Below are 19,860 nucleotides of genomic sequence, written 5' to 3'. Positions count from 1 at the left end.
ATTTAAATTACATTTCTGTTGGAATTTGCAATAAAAGGCATTTGCTGCTTTTTCTTGGCTTCGTTTCAGAATCTTTTGCTGCAATTTATTGTAACAAATCGTTTTGTGAGATGAGTTTCTGGTGATTACATTGGACAATATGATGTTTTCTTCTGCCAACATCAAATCAATCCAGTAACTATATAATGTTGCATTCCAGTTGCACAACCAGATTGTGGGAGGGAAAGTGGAGTGGTTAAATAATGATATATATATATATATGTAGTGGTGGTCAAAACGCCATCAAATCTGTAGTGCTTGTCACTTATTTTAGAAAACCTTTGGAGCCATAGTGTAAAAATTACATGAATATCACATCACCTCTTCAATTTTACATAATATATGATTGGGGGCCATATACCAGAATTTGGATTCTTATTAATGTTTTTTGTTTTATTTGAATTGTTTTAAATGTGGTAAGTTTTTAATAGGGAATTACATACAGTGCAAAATTAAAAATAAAAATTAAGAGTAGTAAAAAGGCCTAATTTGATTTTGTAATGGCCCCCAAGTAATAGAATTGAAACTTTTCTTACTTTCAATTTTTTCTTTTTACAAATCAAGTAAATTCACATGACAGAAATTGGAACATTGAAATCACAATAAAATTATATACGATTCATAATATATATCACGAGTTTTCAATGAAATAAATTCGATTGATAAATAACTTCAATTATTTGCCAACTCCAGTGATGATCTCACACACACACACACACACTCACTCTCGTTCACACTTTGGAGGGTATCTTTTCAGAGTTCATGCTTTACAGAAAAGACCAAGCAAATTTAACAACACTTGTTTGTCTTTCTTCTATATATTTCAAAAATTAAAAAAAAATAAAAAATGCCAAAATAGAAATCTCTACAACACCTTTGCAGTTTGAATGGATGAAGAAGAGGAGTCAGTGAGTCACTTTCTGATTCCTGCTTTACGCTTTGTTTCATTACTTGTCTGCTGTCTTGCAGCCCTCTGTGATGATGAATGTCCCGTTTTCTGTAATGGCGATGGCCCTTTTGGAATCATGCTCATGCTCCTGATTCATATCATAAAATATATATATATATATATGCAATCAATCATCAACTATATATATATAATTAGGAGGAATTAATGAATGAATAAATGAATGGAGACATACCTGATCTCTGGGCTTTTGGTTTGTTTCGGGCGAGGTTTGTCGATCTTTGCGCTGATTGTCGCCGGGGTGGTGTTAAGGTTGGAATGGTTAAAATGCCAAAGCAAGTCAGGCTCAGACGAATCGCTGGTTCCCATGTCGAGCTCATCCGAATCATCGTTGGCTTTAACATGATCAAATGGTTGTGCATTTGCTAAGCTGCATGGGTTCTCGAAGTATCGCTGGTTGAAGAGATGATCAGGAACTCTATCGTTGTTCGGATCCCCCCAACGGTTTGGGAACATTCCAATCGGATCTTGCTTGTTCACCATCAGCTTGTCTTCCCACTCTCCCGACACCACTTCTCTGTCCTCGTCGTTGTCTGCATTGTTAAGGCAAGGGCTGCTGACAGGTGGCCATACGGGGGAGTTGCTCCCGAGCAGCTCGTCTAGATCAAAGCTTGGTTTCTTTTGTCTATGTCCAGAAATTTTGTGCACCTGCGGAAATAGAAGGCAGTGATCTTAACTTCACATATTGCTGCAAATTGGATATCTTGAAGAAACTTGTGATGAAAATGTGAAAACAAGAAACTATCTTTACCTCTATGTTTCCTACGTCTTCCATAGGCTTCCTCAGTCCATTTGGGGACGACAAGAAGCCCATGTTCTTAGGTTGGGATCTCTGTGGACTGCTGTATACGTTGTTATTATTATTTTGTGTCGGCACGGATTCTGGATCTTTCCTGGCTAAGGCTGCCTTCAGACTGGCTATCTGTAACACAATGGAGTGTAGTAATTAAGCCATTGAAGATCAAAATCACTAGTTTGAATACAATAATTGATCAGGAACAATAATGACCTGTTCTCTGAGTTCTTTAACATCAGCTGACTCCTTATTTACTCGTGCAGCACCGAGCTCAACTGTCGCAACGCGCTCAGCAAATTTGAGTGTACTTATTGTCTCTCCAATGGCATCAGGTTCGGGGCTTATGTGAACGAACATTAGTGCTTTTGCTTGGCCCCCTAAACAGATGTGAGATATTAACAAATGTGAATGTTAAGCAGTTGTGAATCATATCAGATTGTCCTTACCAAGTGAGTCCTGAAGCAGCTGTGTCAGTTTGCTGTTTCGGTATGGGACGTGTGAGTTCTTTTGAGCAAGTGAGGAGATCACATCACCCAACGCAGAAAGGGATTTGTTAATATGCTGAGCCTCTTTTAGTCTATCGCCTGTTACTTCAGATTTGTCGACTCTTTCGCTTCCAGCCAAATCAACAAGATGCATGCAACCTCGAAGGATGTTGCCCGAAGTTAAATCTCTTCCTTGGACGTGGACAGTTAGACAACTGCAGCAAGAATGAATTCAGCCATCAGATCACTACCCTGTATTGAATGAAAGAGAAATTTTAACAACTTACCTGTGAGAGCGGCTACTGCGATCATTGAGTGCTGTTGCACCAACAGCACGGTTCTTATGTCCAAGGTTCATCAGATATATAACATCCGATGTTGATGAGACAGGCATTAAAGTTGCATCCGGTACGCTGAGTCCCGTTTGCGAACTATTTCGAATTTCTAATGTATTATATTAGTAAAGGAAATCAAGCCAAAGTTTTTTGAAAACAATTCAATTCAAAAAGTGCAATCTATTGAGCCAAGAAACTAATTTAGTGAGGATATCTTTTGCAGGAGCCATCAGGGACAAGAAGATCTCTAACTTGCTCATTGTAAATCTCAATCATCTGAACAGACACATCGTAGACAAAAGTATCTCTTCTTTGCTCGGCAAGCAAGAACAGGTCGCCTAAAGCCCTGTAATTCACACCTTGAGTGCTCTCAGTGAGATCTTTTGGTCCAGCCTGGATAAAGGTACGTATAATTCAACACATGGATGTTAATATTCTAAGATGCAAATAAAAACAGGAGAAAATGTTCACATTTCGACAGATATACAACTAGCGGGCTTCTAACATACCATAGTGTAAGTTTTTCCTGATCCAGTTTGGCCATATGCAAAAATGCACACATTGTATCCATCAAGAACCGATCTTATTAATGGTTGGGTATCTGAAAACACCTCCTCTACAGAGCAGTAAAATATGACATGAGGAGTTTCTTGTGAAACCTCAATTTCAAAGCCAGGTGAAAAAGCAATGATTTAATTGCTAACCTTGTGTTGCAGACGGCCCAAACACTTGGTTGAAGTGAAAGGATTTCTGCCCTTTCCCGTTTCTAGTCGAAGTGTTTATTGTTATAGTTCCTTCCTCAATGTGACCCACCGAGCTCAAGCTATTATGTTGTCCCGGTAAGAATGGTCTGACACGACAATACACCCTAATACTTCCTGATGGCAGGAATATAAGCGTAAAATTTAAATTGAGAGTGAGAGTACTGAAAAGAAGAACAGAGTGGAGAAACGATAATGCTACCTTTCAGGTCCTGAACTTGATTATAAAGCTTCCTATTTTCCTCAAGAACTCGATGATAACCCGAAGCAGCATGAGCTAGTCCATGAATGTGGAGTCCTATAAATACAAGGAAGCTCTAGATGACTTTTAGACGAAAAGAAATAAATATATTAATAAATAAAAAGGGGACTAATGAATTAAATGGTCTTCAAACAAGATTAGCCATATTGGATTGGAAACATGTAACTGTCAAATAGAGATGCTTGTATTTATACCAAGATTGCCAATTTCTTCCTGAAATTTCATCTGCATGAACTGCATGCCAGCTTTGGTGGTAGAAAGGGTTTGCTTCAGCACCTAAACCAAAAAAATCCAAGACATTAGTAAATTAGCAGTTAGAATTCCACAAATGGCAAAAGAAGTTTGTTGCTGATGATAGAAAATGTCTCATCTCTTACCTTGATATCATTTTGCTGCTGGTCAACAATGGTTCGCTGCTTCAAGGATCTACTTTCAGATTCTTGATCATAAACTGTGTTCTTTTTCAATTCATCGTCTCTGTTTGAGATTATATCATTGTTTTGTTCAATCTATATTTGATGAAAATAATGTATTAGTGGACAAAAACGCTCAATGCTAAATTAAAAGTTAGAAAATGATGCACAGCAAAAAAGATAATACCGATCCATAGGGCATCGTAGGCTTTAACATGAACTTTTTGCCCTGAGACGTATTGGAGTCTCTGAAATTACCTGGCCTCTGATACGTGAACAAAAAGAGAACATAATGATGCATTTTAAAATTTAGAAAATAAGATGTATTCTATGAGTTAGGACTCAGAAATATCAACAATTATGCACACAGTTATTTAAGAGGAAATGTGAATAAATTATAATGAAGTGCAGTATGAATTGATATACGTAATGAAACATACCATTTGATTTTGACCAGCAAGGCGATGCTCAAACTCATCCACAACTTTACTTAGGACAGACTCAACAAGCTGTAAAATGTAAGGAATGTATCAATTTCAAGCTGAGAGTTTGGAAGTCTACATGACATGTTCAATGTCTTATGTTTATTTCAGTCTAGTATCAACAGGAAGCTGCAACAACAATAGATGATATTGGAATTTGGAATAATTTCAACTTCTTACATTTGGAATTTCTTCAGGTTTCTTATTTGACAGAACTGCTCGAACAAGCATGCTCAAGGAAGAGCTAGGCTGCAAGGCAAAGAAATATACGAATACAGTAAGTGACCTCATGTAATGATGCAGGCTCAAATGGCCACTTAAATCAACATTAACGTACCATGTTGCTGGATTCTTTATCTGTGCATGCATCATTTAAGGATTTCTCATTTGCTGATGTATTCCTTGACAAAAACCTTGTGAATGGCTCAGAATTTTTCCGAACAAACTGTTTTCCAGAAGTTGCAGGCTTAACATTTCCGCTAAATCTCCAAACTCCATGCCCCCCTGCCTGTTTCCATTCGTGGTAGGATTTAAGTGCCAACACAGAGTTCACCACCCTCGAACATTTTCCACCCTGAAAAAACAATCGAAACATATTGAAGCATCTTTTGCCACAGTTCCAAATTTTAACCAATCATTTTCTCTATTAACATCAGATATAGCTTAAGAAGAAGGCTTTTGGTTGAATTAAAGCTTTTCAAACTTGGCAGTTCAAATTCATGAAACAATGAAAACACAAATGGTTTGATCATGTAGTTTAAACCAATTTAATCATACTTTATGAATTAGTCTACCTGCTCCAAATCAGAAGCCTCAAAAGTTGGCATACCCAGGTCTTCCACTGCTACAAGGAAATTTCTCAAATTCTCGAAGTATTGAAATGCTGTCAATGCAGCACCATCTGGAATGAGTGAGGGGTCACATGGACTTTCAACCACCTGAAACAAATGAATAAGGATTAGTCATGGATCACAATTAGAGGCTGTTCGAGTGCATCCAGAAAGCTGATTAAATTTTTGTGGCTGATTCTCAGCAGATTACAAGAACAATATACAATCATTTGAGAAGTCCAGACCTTTTGCACTGCTCCTTGTTGAATTTTATTCAGTGCATTGCAGAGAATAATTCCACTTCGTAACCCAAGCCTAAATTCTTCCTCAGAAGGTTCTGATGGTAAATCTCTTGCGCCCACAACTCCCACCACTTTTCTCAGCCACGCAGCAGCTTCATATCGCCTTATTGCTGCACAGATAGGAATGGGATTCTTGCTCAAATACAAGAAAATCAATACACAAAACTCTGAATCAAATAACAATTGTAGTCGATATCTATCTTCTCAAAAGCTTCTCCTGAGAGGTTTTGTATGTCAATTTCAAAGCAGATCAATGGAGTCTGAGTACATGGAATGGAATTTATGACAAACTGTAATCCACAATCGAACAGATTACATTCAAAACTCTATAAGACGACTCCAATACTTTTGATATTTTATCCAAATCTTGAATAAATTTGAACTTAATCTAAGATGCCATCACCATTCCTTCCATACAGTCAATTCCAATATCAAATCCAACAAAACAGAGAAATAAAAGCCTAATTGATATCATTTTCCTTCGATTAGATTGTTGAATGTTTCTAAAAACACATAAATATACAATCAAACACCAACTACCACCAAAGTCGCCGTTCAAAAATTTGACTTTCCCTGAAAAACAAAATTCAAATTACAAAAAAAATCAGACCAAAGATTCTAAAACATACCAGCTTCCTCAGCTCTTCGAGCATCAAAATCAATATCGCAAGATCGATCCTCGTGCTGCTGCAGAACATCCTCCACGACTGACGCCACAGACAATGCGAATGCACTTTCCATTTCCGCCGTTCCAAATCACCAACTCCCGAATTCAATCCCTTCACCAACCAACAAGTAAGCAATCCACGAACATTCACCGCAATCAATCCGTATGTATATCTGCCCCCAAATTCTGCCAACAAGCTAAACGCATAAAAACCTCCTAGGGCTTGGGAATCATTGCAACGAACACACACTCATAAAGAATCGCTAACTTTATCCCCACTCCACAACCACGACGTTGCAGTGAGGAAAATGATCCTCCCCAAGCCCCCTTTTTCTCGCAACAAGCTGGAAAAGCTTCTCCTCTGCTTTATACTGTTACAAAGAGTAGCGAGTGCATTATATTATGTATACATACCTCCTCCTCCTCCACTTTTTGAATATATCCTTGCCTGAAGCCACGCTATCCGAGCCTCTCTCCGAACCTGCAGGCTCGGAGCCCAACTGGTGAACAGCTGAGGCTTACCCTTTTCTTGTTTTTGTCCATATTCATTTTTTCAACTAAACAAAGAAATATTTATTGACTTATTAAATGAAAATTAAAATACATGCTACATGTCTCATATTTTACCCATCAAATTCAAACTCAACATTACCATAATCTCTTTATACGACTGTTTTTATTTTTATTGGTAAAAACATTGAATTTTATAAATTATTCACTGAATTTCACATACATAGGTCAAAGCATATTTAATGACTGTGCAAACCAAGACTTGCTTTCCATACATAGATATATTACTACTAAAGCACCCCTTAAATGATAATTGGATTAAATATCAAATTTATAAATTTTAGATTTTTAATTGATTAATGAATATTATATGACTAATATATATACATCATGAGAGAATCCACAGCCTTTCTATTGTGTCTCCTGTGATCTAATTACAAACAGTTGCCTAAAATCATTAGAACACATGTACTGTCCCTATTTACAATCATGTCTTAATTGGACATTAGAATCAAATTGTAGTGCTTAAATTGTAGGGACAAAAAAATGTCCCACAGGTTGCAGGCATCTCATTTTCAGATATTGCCCTTTTATTTTAATATTTTGTTTATTTATTTTTTAAAAAAATAAAATATTTTGAATGTAACTTCAAAGCAGGTAGTGTTACAAATTTTAAAAGATTAACTTAGACAACAAACCATGGCCTTGAATTCCAAGTCTCCATCTTTTTACCAAACCCATTTGCTTTCTTTGTGCCTAAGGCTAAGGACAATATGGTTAAATTAAGTTTAAAGAAAAAATAACATTAGAATTGGGAATATTTGTTCAATTAATTTTGGAGAAACATATCATATACATTCACACAATTTTAATAAATAAAACGTATGGCATAGTGATTACTGCAAATGCAAATGGCCATTGGAATGTAGCTGTCATGAGTAAAATGACAAGACAGCCCCTGAAGGGCCCTTTATTACAGCACATGCAATGATGATTGGTAAAATTAACAAGTGAAATATGATAAAAAGAACAAAATTTGAATTGCAATTTAAGATATTACTAAATGCATATATCGTTGATGAGAAAGTGGGCACCAAACTTATTTAATTTGATGATTCTTTTAATTTGGTTAAGTGCAGCCACTGAAATTAAAATAAGGTAGTTGGATTGTAGGCAGCCACATAAATTAAAGACCAAGGGTGTTTCTGTCATTTTCGTTTCTCAACGTTCAAAAATTCAAATTTCTGGCTCGGGTCCGAGCCTGGTAGGTATGGAGAAGCCCGGGTCCCACGAAGAGCGTGGTAGCTAGGGTCCACTGGACGGCGAGAGAGTCTATGATCCTGTGCTTGCGGGTGCACGATAACTACCTATATCATCAGCCAATCACAAAGCACCCTCTTAGAAACGTGTCACCTTATTCTTGTAGATATTTTTTATAAATGTATAAATTTGGACATTTTCATACTGGAGGGAATAAGGAATATTAAAAAAAATTAAATATAAATATGATTCTTGCAGGATCCCGGGACTCCACGGTCCGGAAGGCGCGCAACATCCTATTCCGACGGTCCTGGGATCCACAGTCCCGGAGCACTGACTGTCAATACCCACATAATTATTTAATTGAAATGATGATAATAATTAACATGGTAGATGTGCACTGACCAACCTCAGCTTGACCTGAAAAATAAAAATAAAACAGGTTAAAAAAAATAATTAGGCATAAATAATGCCATGTAACTGAATGATTTTTACAGAGAAATATAAATATCACAAATCTGCAGCGGCTACCTTTGCACATGGAAACTGAAAAAGGGATATATCCATTTCCCAAGCCACTATAGTATGATCTGCAATCTCCATGGCATAATAATAATAATAATTTGACATGATTTGGGGTGATGAAATGCAATGTTGCAGAGGCAGAGGCCCATTGTTCCCACTTTGATGACTGATGGAAAATCGATTTTTTGCTTCGCTTTTATTCTGCCTCCAAAATATCTGCATTCATTTCTCAATAGTTAGTGACATGTTTCTCAGCAAATGTATATAGCACAATGTCATGTTTCTAGATATTCTTGCAATGCATAGCTAGAGTTACACAAAGTATCATAGTCTATTGATCTTTGGAGGAAATTCTACATATACATATACAAATGCATATGTTATGGCATCTACAACTATCACTTTTCTTTTTCCTTTATTTTTTTGGTAAGGACCAGGCTACTCCTGCTTTTGACTACAATAAGCTAACTATTATCATTCTCAAAGAAAAGTGGGAATTTAAAATAGAAACACAATGAAGAAAAAAAAAAAATTTAAAAAGACCATCATGTGTTGGGTTTTTTATAGTAGGGTCCCAGTGAAGCAACCAAGGCCATTCCCATCCCATTATGACAGCATTGCACCCAGAAATCGAAATACCTGTATTATCTTTTCCAGCTGATCAAGCTATGATGAAGAGGAAAAACAAGTCATTTCCATTGCACAGTGTTCTTTTCACCTTTCCATAAACAATATCAAGCAATAATTGTTATTGCTTTGCTGCTAATAACAATTATTTTTTTGCCAATCCCTTTTTATTTGTGTCCCCTAATCCAATGTCTAATGCATGTTTTCAGGCACAAAGGTTTTCAGCCAGAAGGTTTAAGTACTTCAATCTAAAATCCACTGCAAAAGAATATATGCTTGTCTCCTGACTTTTTTCAGTATTAGTAAGTTTAGTTTTGAGGAATAACTGAAACCTTTGATCACCTATGGGATTGAAGTATGTCATTCCTTGCCATCTGAAATCTTGGCAGTGTTAGATGCTTCGGGATGTCGATACCTTCAGTAAGCTCACTGTTCAAATTGACAAATTATATGCTGTTCCCATCAGAAGCATGAAATGATAAAAACTTGAGAAGACATAAAGATCTAAGGGAAATGAAATTGATAGAACTGCAAGAACATTAAAGAAGAAAAAGAAATGCATTGGTAAAAATAACTTTGTGATTCTACGTGCCTAAATTCATTAATTTACTATCATCATCATCATCATCATCATCTTCCTCCTGCCTATAAATTTTTCAGTGAGTATCAATAAAATGTAATGTTAACTACCAGGCCTATAGTTTAGGCATATAGTTCTGCTGAGAATAAATGGTTCAATCATATGAGTTAACTGAACTCCATCTCCACAAATCTTTTAGAATATGTTTACTTAGTTGGTTTCTGTGGAACTATTGAAACTGTGTGGATAAAAAAAATAACAATAAACATGGCCAGGGGGTGTGGATTGGAAGGATAAAAGTAACAAGAAGAGGTGAACCATCTCACAGCTGTTAAGTGTGAAATAGAAGCCAGGGATACCCTATTGATATATACTTTCTTTACTTAATCAACAACTCAGAGAGAAGGTTGATTTTCTTAATGGTCCCCTGTTCTTGTATCATGTGAACTCCCAGCATCATTAATTAAAGCAGTTCACCCACACAGATCTCATCACACCCAAATAAGAACGAACAAATATAATAGGATGTGTTACAAATTTACAATTGCTGTATTAAGGAATCCAATGCTAGTGCAAAAGAATAGGAAAACCTCTGCACATTTACAAAGGGACAAGTTAACAGATTAAGAATCAACCATAGCAACAGCAAATTATATCAACATCTACAGCAACAACTAGCTCTGCATCATATTGGAGCCTGACAATAGATAATTACGAATCTATTCAATCCATGAACATGCAATTTCTTCTTCAAGGTTGCTTAATCGCTTAAAACAACCAAACATCCTCAAATCTCACAACAGAAAGACCACACAGTATAAATTCATCTGATTTTCTTTTCCCTGAAAATGATGGTGCTTCAATATCACAGACATAAGGTAACCAACTTTATTGTGCTATTAATTACTATCTATTATGCGATGAACTACAACGAAACCTAAACCTAAACCTAAATCTATTGAACTGCTCTTTGAGATAAATACGCGCATTCCATTCTGCGATGATAGAACCAGAATGCACTACCTCGCGTTCGATAAGATGCAAACAGCGTATCACGTATAAACATACAAACCTGCTGTCGAAGTACAAGCGGCCAACATTCCAGAGGTAGTTCCTCAGGCTGAATCCATGCTTCCGAAACCGACCAAAAGAAAAAAGAAACCGGAAATTCAATGGCCTCCGGCAATTCACGATTGAGAACAACTGCCGACTTTATTTTGAATTTATTTCAAACGTAAAATTGATTTTTAAATAAAATATAAAAAATAGATATTAAATACTTAATTTAATATTATAAAAACGATTTTGTAAAAATAAAAATCCTGCGCCATCAACCACCGACGCCTCATGTCACTAGCCACACATGATTCGCCTAGTGTGACTTTTCGGTCGGACCTAGTTTGCAAGGTATTAGGTTCGACCGAGAGTCTACCCAGTGCGCACTCTCGAATAGCGGCTGCGGATTCCCACATTATAAAAAAAAAAAAAAAAAAAAAAAAAAAAAATTCCTACACCATCCCTCAAACAAATACACCATTTGTACATTTGTAAACACATCTTTAAAACATGATTCGTTCAACCACAAGTATATCCGATACGGATATGTAACGTCTAAAAAATAAATTTTTATTTGTTTATTTATTTATGGATATTTAGGATTTATTTTTCTTACCATCCTCGGTAAATTAAAAATGCAGTAATATATATATATTTTTTTACTTCTCAAAGCAGATTCATATGAAATTTTGATTGGCAGTTCAGCAGAACAGTTAAGGAACCCCGGGAGCGTTACGGGCATCAAAATTTAGGCACATCTAGATCGTCGATAAAGTGGGGACCTACAATATTAGTGGCTGAGATGTATCTGGTCCTTGGTCCTTGGATTTCATGTTTCATAGCATAATTTTATAAGAAATAGCAAGTTTCATATGAGAAAAAAAAAAAAAGAAAAAAAAGAAAGGACATTGAAAAACATAACTGTTGTTTATTTATTGGAGATAAATTTTAATTCCTGATAGATAAATAAATCATGCAATGACATGACTAAGTTATTAACTTTGATAAGAAAGGTATTGAACAGAAAAAGTTTGGTATTTGATGGTTGAACTTCAATAAAAAATAGTTATTGCAATTGTTTTACTTACAAGTTGAAATCATACTCATCTTTCTTGTGTTTGGGCTTAATAAGGTTGGTGGGTTTCCTTATATGTAATTAATTTCATGATAAAAGATCATGTTTTGTTTGGGTTCTGAAAATGGACATTGCTAATTTCACCAAATTAAGTGAAAGATTAAATTTTCAAGCCCATGACTATAATTATTTATTATTAATTCTCAACAATTCAATAAACTATTCACTAATCACCAACAATTTTTTATATATATATTTTGTACACAAAATAACGCACCCTAAAAAAATTGTAGAGTTGTATATAGTGGGATGGAAATAAAGCTGTAAATGATGTCACTAATTTCGACATGTCCTTGTAAGAGGAACAAGTTGTTGATAGTTATATTTGTAATAATTGCAATTAGTTTTGCTACTTATGGCAAACATAATTTTCTTTCTCTTCTTCTTCTTATTATCATTATCATTATACATAAATAAATTTAAATTAAATTATGTTTGGGTAAGGGGAGGAAAGAACGTAGGATGGCAGTGACGAAAAATAGAGCGAGGGGAGGGGTATTTTGGGAAATCCGGCGTAAGGGAGCAATTGTATGGCGTAAGCGTTTATACATGTGGAAGAATTGGGAAAATTTGGCAGTGGAAGACAGCCGCCGTTTTGTGTCCCGAGTTTCCACGGTTAAGGCATTTTTATGTTCTTCCTAATTTACCCCTGGAGACAGTCGAAAATAACACAAGTAGACAAAACAGTGGACGCCATAACTCCTCAGCATAACCTTCCACCTCTTCGTATGTCCTCATCCCAGACCAGACCAGACCAGACCAGACCACACCAACGCGCACAGCCTATACTGCTGGGCCAAACCCTTTCAAAAGCCTTCCCAATTTCATTTCAATTCAATTCAATTCCATTTCAATTGCATCCGGATTTCGTTGACGACGTCAATCGGGAATTTGTCCAAGTGAAGAAGACGCATTTCAGCGCAATTTTAGCTGTGGATTGAAAGGCGCATTTGCGATTTCACTTCAATTTGCGTTTGGAGGCAAGCGTGGGTGATGTCAAGTAAGGGAGGATATGCGGCGGCGCCGCCGCGGTCTGGCGGTGACAGGTTTTACAATCCGCCGGCTGTGCGGCGCAACCATCAGACGCTTTTACAGCAGCAGCAAGTGATGCAGAGGGAGCTGCACCAGCGACAGCACCAGCGGTTACTACAGGGGAGGGGGTCGATGAAGCAGGAATCTTCCTCCGAGAGGGAGGCTGAAAAGCGGGCTGATGTTGATGATTCAGCCATGGCGGCAGCATTGTCCGTACCGCGTTCGGTTGGCCCTGCCGCAGCTTCGAACATCACCAACTTAGATCGTTTGATGGAATCTGTGACTCCGTACATCCAGGCGCGATTTTTCTCGGAGGTATATGAAAGAATTTAAGTCTGCTTTGTGGTTGTTCTTTAGTTTTGTTGGATGTAGAAAGCCCTAAAACTCTATTTTCTGTATAGAGAATGAGAATGCATGCAGAAATTGAAAAGGATGATTGTTTATATGTATGAATTGGCATTTCAATCGATCAAGAAAGATCAGTGTTTTTGTTTTCTGGATTTTTTTATTTTTTTGCATCTTGGTGGAAAATTTTAGCTTTAGTTTTCTTCAAATTTTAATTTTCCTAATAGATATGTGTCAAAATTTCAGCTATTGACATTGAAGATTGGTTTTGTGATTTTGATCTCATTTCTGCAATCAAGTAAAATTTTCAATCTAATTGCAAATAGAGATACGATCCTTGGAGTGATTTTAAGCTATATGATTTAGCAATTTGAATATAAAACTGGCATAACAATGAATATTTACCCAATTTTCTTATAGTATTCTAAAAATAGGTTATCAGAGATCCTGTCTGATAATTTTTTATGCATTATTCATGAACAGTTCTGTGAGGACTTAAATTAGAGGCAGTAAAAATTCATTAGATTTGTAGACTTATGTGTTTTGTTCTTCAACTCCACAAAAGAGAAAGATGTCTTGTTTAAGCAGATAAAATGATCTTGAAAGGTAGGTAGTTCAGGGATTTTCAGAACCATTCCATTTTCCGATTTATTAAAAAATCCAATACTCTTGAAGGGTTTTCTTCTTGTATCATTTCAAATTAGTTTCAGTATATTCATTAGCACGCGGCTGATCTCTCTTATAAGTTATTGAAGCAATAATTTCCATGGGTTACGTTTGTAGCATGGAAGCTTTAGTTATGTAGAGTCTTTAATTTGTTGTCATTGATCGATATAAGTGCCAAAAGTTAATTTCTCTTGAATCTTCATTTTATTGATAGGTGCATGCAAGGCGAAGCAGGGCATCAGATTCACATCCCTTCTTTTACTTGGAGGATCTGTGGGAATCTTTTAACGAATGGAGTGTGTATGGAGCTGGAGTACCTTTGCTGCTAAATGGAAAGGATTCGATACAACAGTATTATGTTCCCTTTTTGTCGGGAATACAGTTGTATGCTGATCCATCAATGCATTCTTCATGTGTTAGGTAAGTTTTTACTGCTTTGCATATATTTGCTATCATTGTATTGTTGTCTTATTTGGTCGTTATCTTTCCACCAACGACCGACACAGATAATATGCTATTGATATGTAATCTTCAATAACCGGCAAGCTTTGTTAGTTTTCCTCAATTTTTACTGGCGTTATATTGATTTCAGTTGCATTTATGCCAAATCTCAATGCTTTCAAAACTTATTGCTGGTGAACCTCATTGCCATCATCAATGTTTCCGATGCAAGCCTGTCTTTATTATTCAATTCAACCTTTTCGATTTTACTGCCACTGTTTTATTTGTGTTCACTTTTGTACCTAATTACTCAACTTAGAATAGGACACTAGTTATATAATCCTCCATATACAACTCACTTCTCTCATGTCCCTACCACCTCCTTCATCACAGCAAAAATCCTCTATATATATATATACATATGTCTTCAACTGTATATAGTATACAGAATTTATCTATGATTTTAATTTTATTATGAATTGCTGGTGCTTCCTACTTCCAACCAATACATCTTCAATGGGATAGGGGAAACAGATTCTAATTTGCCTATAAAAGTGCGGACAAGTTGCTAGCGTGGAGATTCTCATTTGACTATAAATTTACTTGTCGACTGTTTTCTATACTATTGCAGTTTTTAGTTTTATAGCAAGCATCTACAATTTTAATTATCAAAGTGATGCACTTCACAATTCCTGTAAATGAAAGATTCTTATTCTGCCAAAATCATTGATTATAGCTTATAATAATCATAGATACATATATCTGATATTTCAATTATCATAAGATGTTATTCCTTACTGGTTTGCTCCCAGTGGAAATTATCTTCTCAAAAGAAGTAAAATCTTGTAGGTGCTCAAAAGACACTTTTTGCTAATAATTTTATTTCTATTCCAGAGGATCCTCCGACAACAGCTATGCTGAGTCATACAGACAGACTGGTGGCGCCAGCAGCAGCATCAATTCTGAAGGAGATAGGAGATCTGCTTCCATTTTGAATTCAAACATGCAGCGTCTAAATAGGCTCGCCTCAGGAGATAAATCTGTTTTAAGTTGTTCAAGCTCAGAAACTGACGCTCCTAAATCACCAGGATCACTGCTGTTTCAGTATTTGGAACATGAGCAACCATACAATCGCAGACCACTGGGCGACAAGGTTGATCATCAAGCTCATAATGTTGAATTATAAGCCGCCTATTTGGTTCTAATTAATTGCCTGCGCAGATATCATTACTTGTATCCCAATCTCCCGAGCTGAGTAAGTATAGGAGCTGTGATCTACTTCCATTGAGTTGGATGTGTGTTGCTTGGTATCCTTCTGCCCCAATTTTTATGCTTCTCTGATTATTCGATCGCGCTCCATGACTCTAATACTGTATTAGTTTCCCACAGGTATCCAATTTATCGGATTCCTGTTGGCCCTACACTCCAAGATCTGGATGCATCTTTTTTGACATTTCATTCCTTATCGACGCAGCCTAAAAGTACGTCTCCCTTCCCTTCTCTTTGCATAATTGAAGATGTCATTTTTTGGAGGAATGGCGCCATGGTTCTAAGCATGTTGTGATTATACACGAATCTTTTATCAGGTAACTGGCCACATCAGTTACATGCTGCAAACACTAGAATAGTTCGGGGTTTTGTTGATCCAACCGCAAAAATTTCATTGCCTGTCTTCGCCCTTGCCTCCTACAAGCTGAAAGGATCCATTGTGAGTCCGTGTGGACCCCATGAATGCGAACAGGAGAGAGCCCTTTTGCAAACAGCAGACACGTGGCTGCGCGGCTTGCAAGTTGTTCTACCTGATTACCAATTCTTCTGTTCTCATCACCGTCACAGGAGGTGATGCTAATGTGGAGCTGACAGAGCCTAGTTCGACATATAGAAAAAAGAAAAAAAAAAAAGAGTTCGGGTTCTGAGAACATATATTGTCACCAGCAAATATGTTCTGGTAAATTGTTGTGCAGTATTGTTTAAAAGCTTTTTGAGTAGAGTAGGATATCAGATGAGAATTCGGATTCGGCCAGGTTTTGATAGAGACATAATACATTTGATGGTGATCTTAGCATATTAGTCGAATGGCTGGCTGTGCGTAAGCCAGTTAATAGAACCCGAAAATGTCCATGTAAAAGATTAAAGATCGAATAATCTGTAATATGTATTTGATTGGATACGTGAATTTATGGGAAAAAAAACACAAAAAAAGAAGAAAAGAAAAAAGAAAGAGAACTTGTTTATGAACAAAACATGTGTTGTGCTCTGTCAGGTTCCTTTTATTTTTCTTTCATTGTTGTGATGATTCTTGAAATGGTCAGTATAGTTAGTTGAATTCATTGCTGTGATGATGTCTTCTTAAGTTTTCATGCTTGAGTTCTTCATGATGTTTGAAGAGCAAAATGAGTAAACAAAGGAGCATGTCATCATTTTTGTCAATCCAAAGTTTTTGTAGATGCATATGTTGTCCCACTTGGACCATCAACATTAAGTTCCAACAAACTACACAATAGTGAGGAAAATAAATGAATAGTGGTGGCAGCCACTACGAAGACATACATTTTGAAATGCTTTGGATCATAAAATAACTTCATGTTAATATATATATATATATATATCCAAGGGTTGGAACAATCAATATCTCACAAAGGGAACATAGGTGTTTTTTCATGAACCAAGAATTACATGAATAAAGCAAGCAGGGTACACCACACTCCTACACTCATAAATATTTGATATATATATAGTACATTAACCCTTGGGAGTCATTAATGCTAACTTCTACCGATGATCTTCGGACCAAAGCTAAGGATATGTAAGAGTTTATGAGCCATCGGGGTTAAAACTCATAACGAGAAAGCAAACAATACCTCCTTTCCTATCATCAGCTTGGCATAGCGAAAGTATTGCAGCTTTTGGCGAATACAATTATTCAGAAGTCATTGAGCATGGCAGACATCAGTAATCCTTGAACAAAGTCGCACCTTGATCTCTCATCGGTCTTGTCTGTCGACAGAGATGGAGGGATTCTGCAACCCAAAACAGTTAACAAATTAAACATAAAACATGTCACTGCTGGTACATAACAATGTGTCGAATTTCCTGAGGCAAAAAATGCATAGAATGACAATCCATCTGTCCTCATTATTACAGATGAGACTACGAAATGAGAATGTGATCATCAGAAGAAAAGCAGCCCACGCAAGTATCTCCGTAAAGTTCTTCCTTAAATTTGCTTCGTAAATGTTATCAATAATCGATTCAATCACTCAAAATAAGGTATGCATGACCAATCAAGTGCATCCCAATACTATCCTTATTGAAAAGATACCCCTTTATTATATCTATTTAATATATCGATACAGCTTATGTTCAAGTGGGATGAATAGTGATTTGCAAAATCCATAGATCATGACTCATGGGATCCTATTTCTTACGGTGAAAGGGTTCAATCGATCAAAGAAACAGTAATTTCAAATATTAGAACGATAACACGCAGACTGATCCACTAATTAAGATGCATTTGGATTGCATTCATCACAATTGTAACTTATCGAAAAAAACAAAAAAACTTGCTTACCTTTCTGAATTGTCAAACTTAGAACTTGTCTCTGTTGAACCTGTCTCAGTAGTTTTGATCGTTTGGGACCTGAATGAGGGGCGAGGATTATTGACAAACGACAAAAACATGGAATCAGCCACCGCATCTGCAGAAGAACCGGAAGAAGGAGACTCCTTAATATGCTGTAAATGCTTCTCCTGCAACTCTTTTCTCAGTAAAATTATGGCTGAACGAGATCGAGTGCTACTGTGCTTCTTATTGCAAAGAGCGTAAACATAAGTTAAGGTAGTAGCAATCAGTAGCGACGAATTTTGCAGTATTTAATTTGCATGTATTTAATAACCATAAGGATATTTTTAGAACACTCTCGTGCTGCGTAATCATATGCGAAGCCATATTTATGCCCAGCTTTGACATACATAAAGGACATATCTGCAAAACAAAATGAACTCCTATTAATACACGCCCGCACGTGCGCACACACGCAACACATAACACCAAAAACCAATGAGAATGATTTTCTTGGAACGGCCGACAGTAGTTTCAGATTTCCAGTTAGATTAGTTATTATTTTCCAGTTAAACTCATTCTTCAAGCTACTTTTTTCCGATTCCCGACATTCCTCGCCAACCAAAACCATCCAACCTAATATTCTCACCTCAAAGTACACAGATTAACCTAAGCAAGCCCTAAAACTGACAAAGAATTGAAGTCCCACTTTAATGGCTAACAAGTGCATTTTCATACACCAAAACCTATCATTGAATAAGAAATGCTTTGCTCAATATTCAGTCTTGATTATTGTGCGCTGTATCTTCGTAATTGATAGTGAAAACGAAAGTAGAATCTATGGAATTACCCCGGGCTTAACCTCCATGCGGTGGTCTGCATCAATGTGGCAGCAGAACCCCAAAACATCGAAATCCTCGAGGCAGAAAGGGCAAGCCAATTCCTCCGATTTCTCTTCAACGTTGACTTCGTCCACCTCGTATTCCCCATCGGTTTCCTCTTCCTCGTCATCGTAATCATCTACAAGCAACAATCACCGTTCATTCGAATATAAACGAACTAATGGCCAGAGACATCAAACACCGATAAACAAAAATTGAAAGTGAATCGCAAAATTTCTCGACTGACTGACCATTACTCGCCATCGAATACGAGGACAGCGCCATCTCCAAATCGTAGGACAATCGATCGCCCATTGCAAAACTTTACTGTATGAAACGGCGCAAGAATCGCATGAACTTCCAAACGGCCACAGCTGTCCGGTGTCAGAATCAGCGTAAATTAGTGCGGAAAAAGGCACAAAGGGGGGAGAATCAATGGGGAGTAGGGTTTGGGGATTCAGGCAGGGCTTTCTTCTTCCTCCTCGTTTCCTCCTCCAATCAAATCAAACACAATATCAATATGCCACCGAAGGCATTACAATACGATTACGATTAGAAACGGGAGGAGGAATAGGGAGGATTTGGAAAATTTCCAAGCTAAAAAGTTGTGAACTTTCAACGAGTTCCGGGTCTTGATTTGATTTGGGTATTGAACGCGGATCCGATTGCAAACCCCGCGTCGATCGCCAGCCGCCACATTTTAATTTAATTTAATTTTTAATTTGTCCAAATCACTCGTTCTTCCATTCTTCGGTTCTGTCGAAAGCATATGAATAGGGCTGTCTGGCCTTGTCCTTGCTTTGCCTCTTTGGGTTAATTTTTTTTATTTTGGCCCAATCCGATTCAGTTTTATATTGAATATTCAGGCTTCTTTATATATGTACATTATTTTACACATGCT

The 19,860-nt window shown here is 36.8% G+C and overlaps 3 protein-coding genes and 1 long non-coding RNA gene across 4 annotated transcripts; 1 reads left to right on the top strand and 3 right to left on the bottom strand.

Moving 5' to 3' along the window:
• Window positions 1-665: 665 nt before the first annotated feature.
• On the bottom strand, window positions 666-6,737 carry LOC127259059 (kinesin-like protein KIN-14I). Its single transcript, XM_051286207.1, has 19 exons — window positions 6,302-6,737; window positions 5,616-5,782; window positions 5,335-5,478; window positions 4,878-5,114; window positions 4,721-4,789; window positions 4,499-4,567; window positions 4,246-4,323; window positions 4,023-4,154; window positions 3,840-3,921; window positions 3,586-3,681; window positions 3,327-3,500; window positions 3,132-3,238; window positions 2,837-3,015; window positions 2,575-2,736; window positions 2,249-2,502; window positions 2,016-2,179; window positions 1,758-1,928; window positions 1,182-1,654; window positions 666-1,076 (listed from the first exon to the last, which is right to left on the bottom strand). Exons 1-19 carry the CDS (start codon window positions 6,411-6,413, stop codon window positions 953-955), a joined length of 2,994 nt encoding a protein of 997 aa, XP_051142164.1. The 5' UTR covers window positions 6,414-6,737; the 3' UTR covers window positions 666-952.
• Window positions 6,738-7,906: 1,169 nt separating this feature from the next.
• Window positions 7,907-11,052, bottom strand: LOC127259040 (uncharacterized). Its single transcript, XR_007840419.1, has 4 exons — window positions 10,914-11,052; window positions 9,604-9,690; window positions 8,641-8,850; window positions 7,907-8,529 (listed from the first exon to the last, which is right to left on the bottom strand). It is a non-coding gene; the product is annotated as an uncharacterized LOC127259040 (long non-coding RNA).
• A 1,607-nt stretch (window positions 11,053-12,659) lies between these two features.
• LOC127258902 (uncharacterized) lies at window positions 12,660-16,759 on the top strand. Its single transcript, XM_051285964.1, has 6 exons — window positions 12,660-13,379; window positions 14,290-14,495; window positions 15,411-15,669; window positions 15,738-15,823; window positions 15,906-15,997; window positions 16,103-16,759. The coding sequence occupies exons 1-6, from the start codon at window positions 13,026-13,028 to the stop codon at window positions 16,357-16,359; spliced, it is 1,254 nt and encodes a 417-aa protein (XP_051141921.1). The 5' UTR covers window positions 12,660-13,025; the 3' UTR covers window positions 16,360-16,759.
• A 361-nt stretch (window positions 16,760-17,120) lies between these two features.
• LOC127258903 (protein DEHYDRATION-INDUCED 19-like) lies at window positions 17,121-19,636 on the bottom strand. The gene is made up of 5 exons (XM_051285965.1): window positions 19,211-19,636; window positions 18,929-19,098; window positions 18,424-18,501; window positions 18,088-18,338; window positions 17,121-17,536 (listed from the first exon to the last, which is right to left on the bottom strand). The coding sequence occupies exons 1-5, from the start codon at window positions 19,272-19,274 to the stop codon at window positions 17,440-17,442; spliced, it is 660 nt and encodes a 219-aa protein (XP_051141922.1). The 5' UTR covers window positions 19,275-19,636; the 3' UTR covers window positions 17,121-17,439.
• Between the last annotated feature and the right edge of the window lie 224 nt (window positions 19,637-19,860).

This window comes from Andrographis paniculata, unplaced genomic scaffold, assembly GCF_009805555.1.
Source record: "Andrographis paniculata isolate CXL003 unplaced genomic scaffold, ASM980555v1 Contig5END, whole genome shotgun sequence".
NCBI classification, from domain to species: domain Eukaryota; kingdom Viridiplantae; phylum Streptophyta; class Magnoliopsida; order Lamiales; family Acanthaceae; genus Andrographis; species Andrographis paniculata.
Note: the sequence above shows the minus strand (reverse complement) of the source record. Positions and strands in the feature narration are given on the sequence as shown.

Excerpts from the sequence above, each read along its gene's own strand:
- LOC127259059 (XM_051286207.1), bottom strand. The coding sequence starts at position 6,413 with ATGGAAAGTGCATTCGCATTGTCTGTGGCGTCAGTCGTGGAGGATGTT. Across the intron at positions 5,115-5,334 it reads AGGCTTCTGATTTGGAGCAG|GGTGGAAAATGTTCGAGGGT; the intron begins GTAGACTAATTC and ends TTGTTTTTTCAG. Across the intron at positions 2,737-2,836 it reads CCTGATGGCTCCTGCAAAAG|ATTAGAAATTCGAAATAGTT; the intron begins ATATCCTCACTA and ends CTAATATAATAC.
- LOC127258902 (XM_051285964.1), top strand. The coding sequence starts at position 13,026 with ATGTCAAGTAAGGGAGGATATGCGGCGGCGCCGCCGCGGTCTGGCGGT. Across the intron at positions 13,380-14,289 it reads AGGCGCGATTTTTCTCGGAG|GTGCATGCAAGGCGAAGCAG; the intron begins GTATATGAAAGA and ends TTTTATTGATAG. Across the intron at positions 15,824-15,905 it reads AGTTGGATGTGTGTTGCTTG|GTATCCAATTTATCGGATTC; the intron begins GTATCCTTCTGC and ends AGTTTCCCACAG.
- LOC127258903 (XM_051285965.1), bottom strand. The coding sequence starts at position 19,274 with ATGGGCGATCGATTGTCCTACGATTTGGAGATGGCGCTGTCCTCGTAT. Across the intron at positions 18,502-18,928 it reads GCATGGAGGTTAAGCCCGGG|ATATGTCCTTTATGTATGTC; the intron begins GTAATTCCATAG and ends TTTGTTTTGCAG. Across the intron at positions 17,537-18,087 it reads AAGTTTGACAATTCAGAAAG|AATCCCTCCATCTCTGTCGA; the intron begins GTAAGCAAGTTT and ends TTTGGGTTGCAG.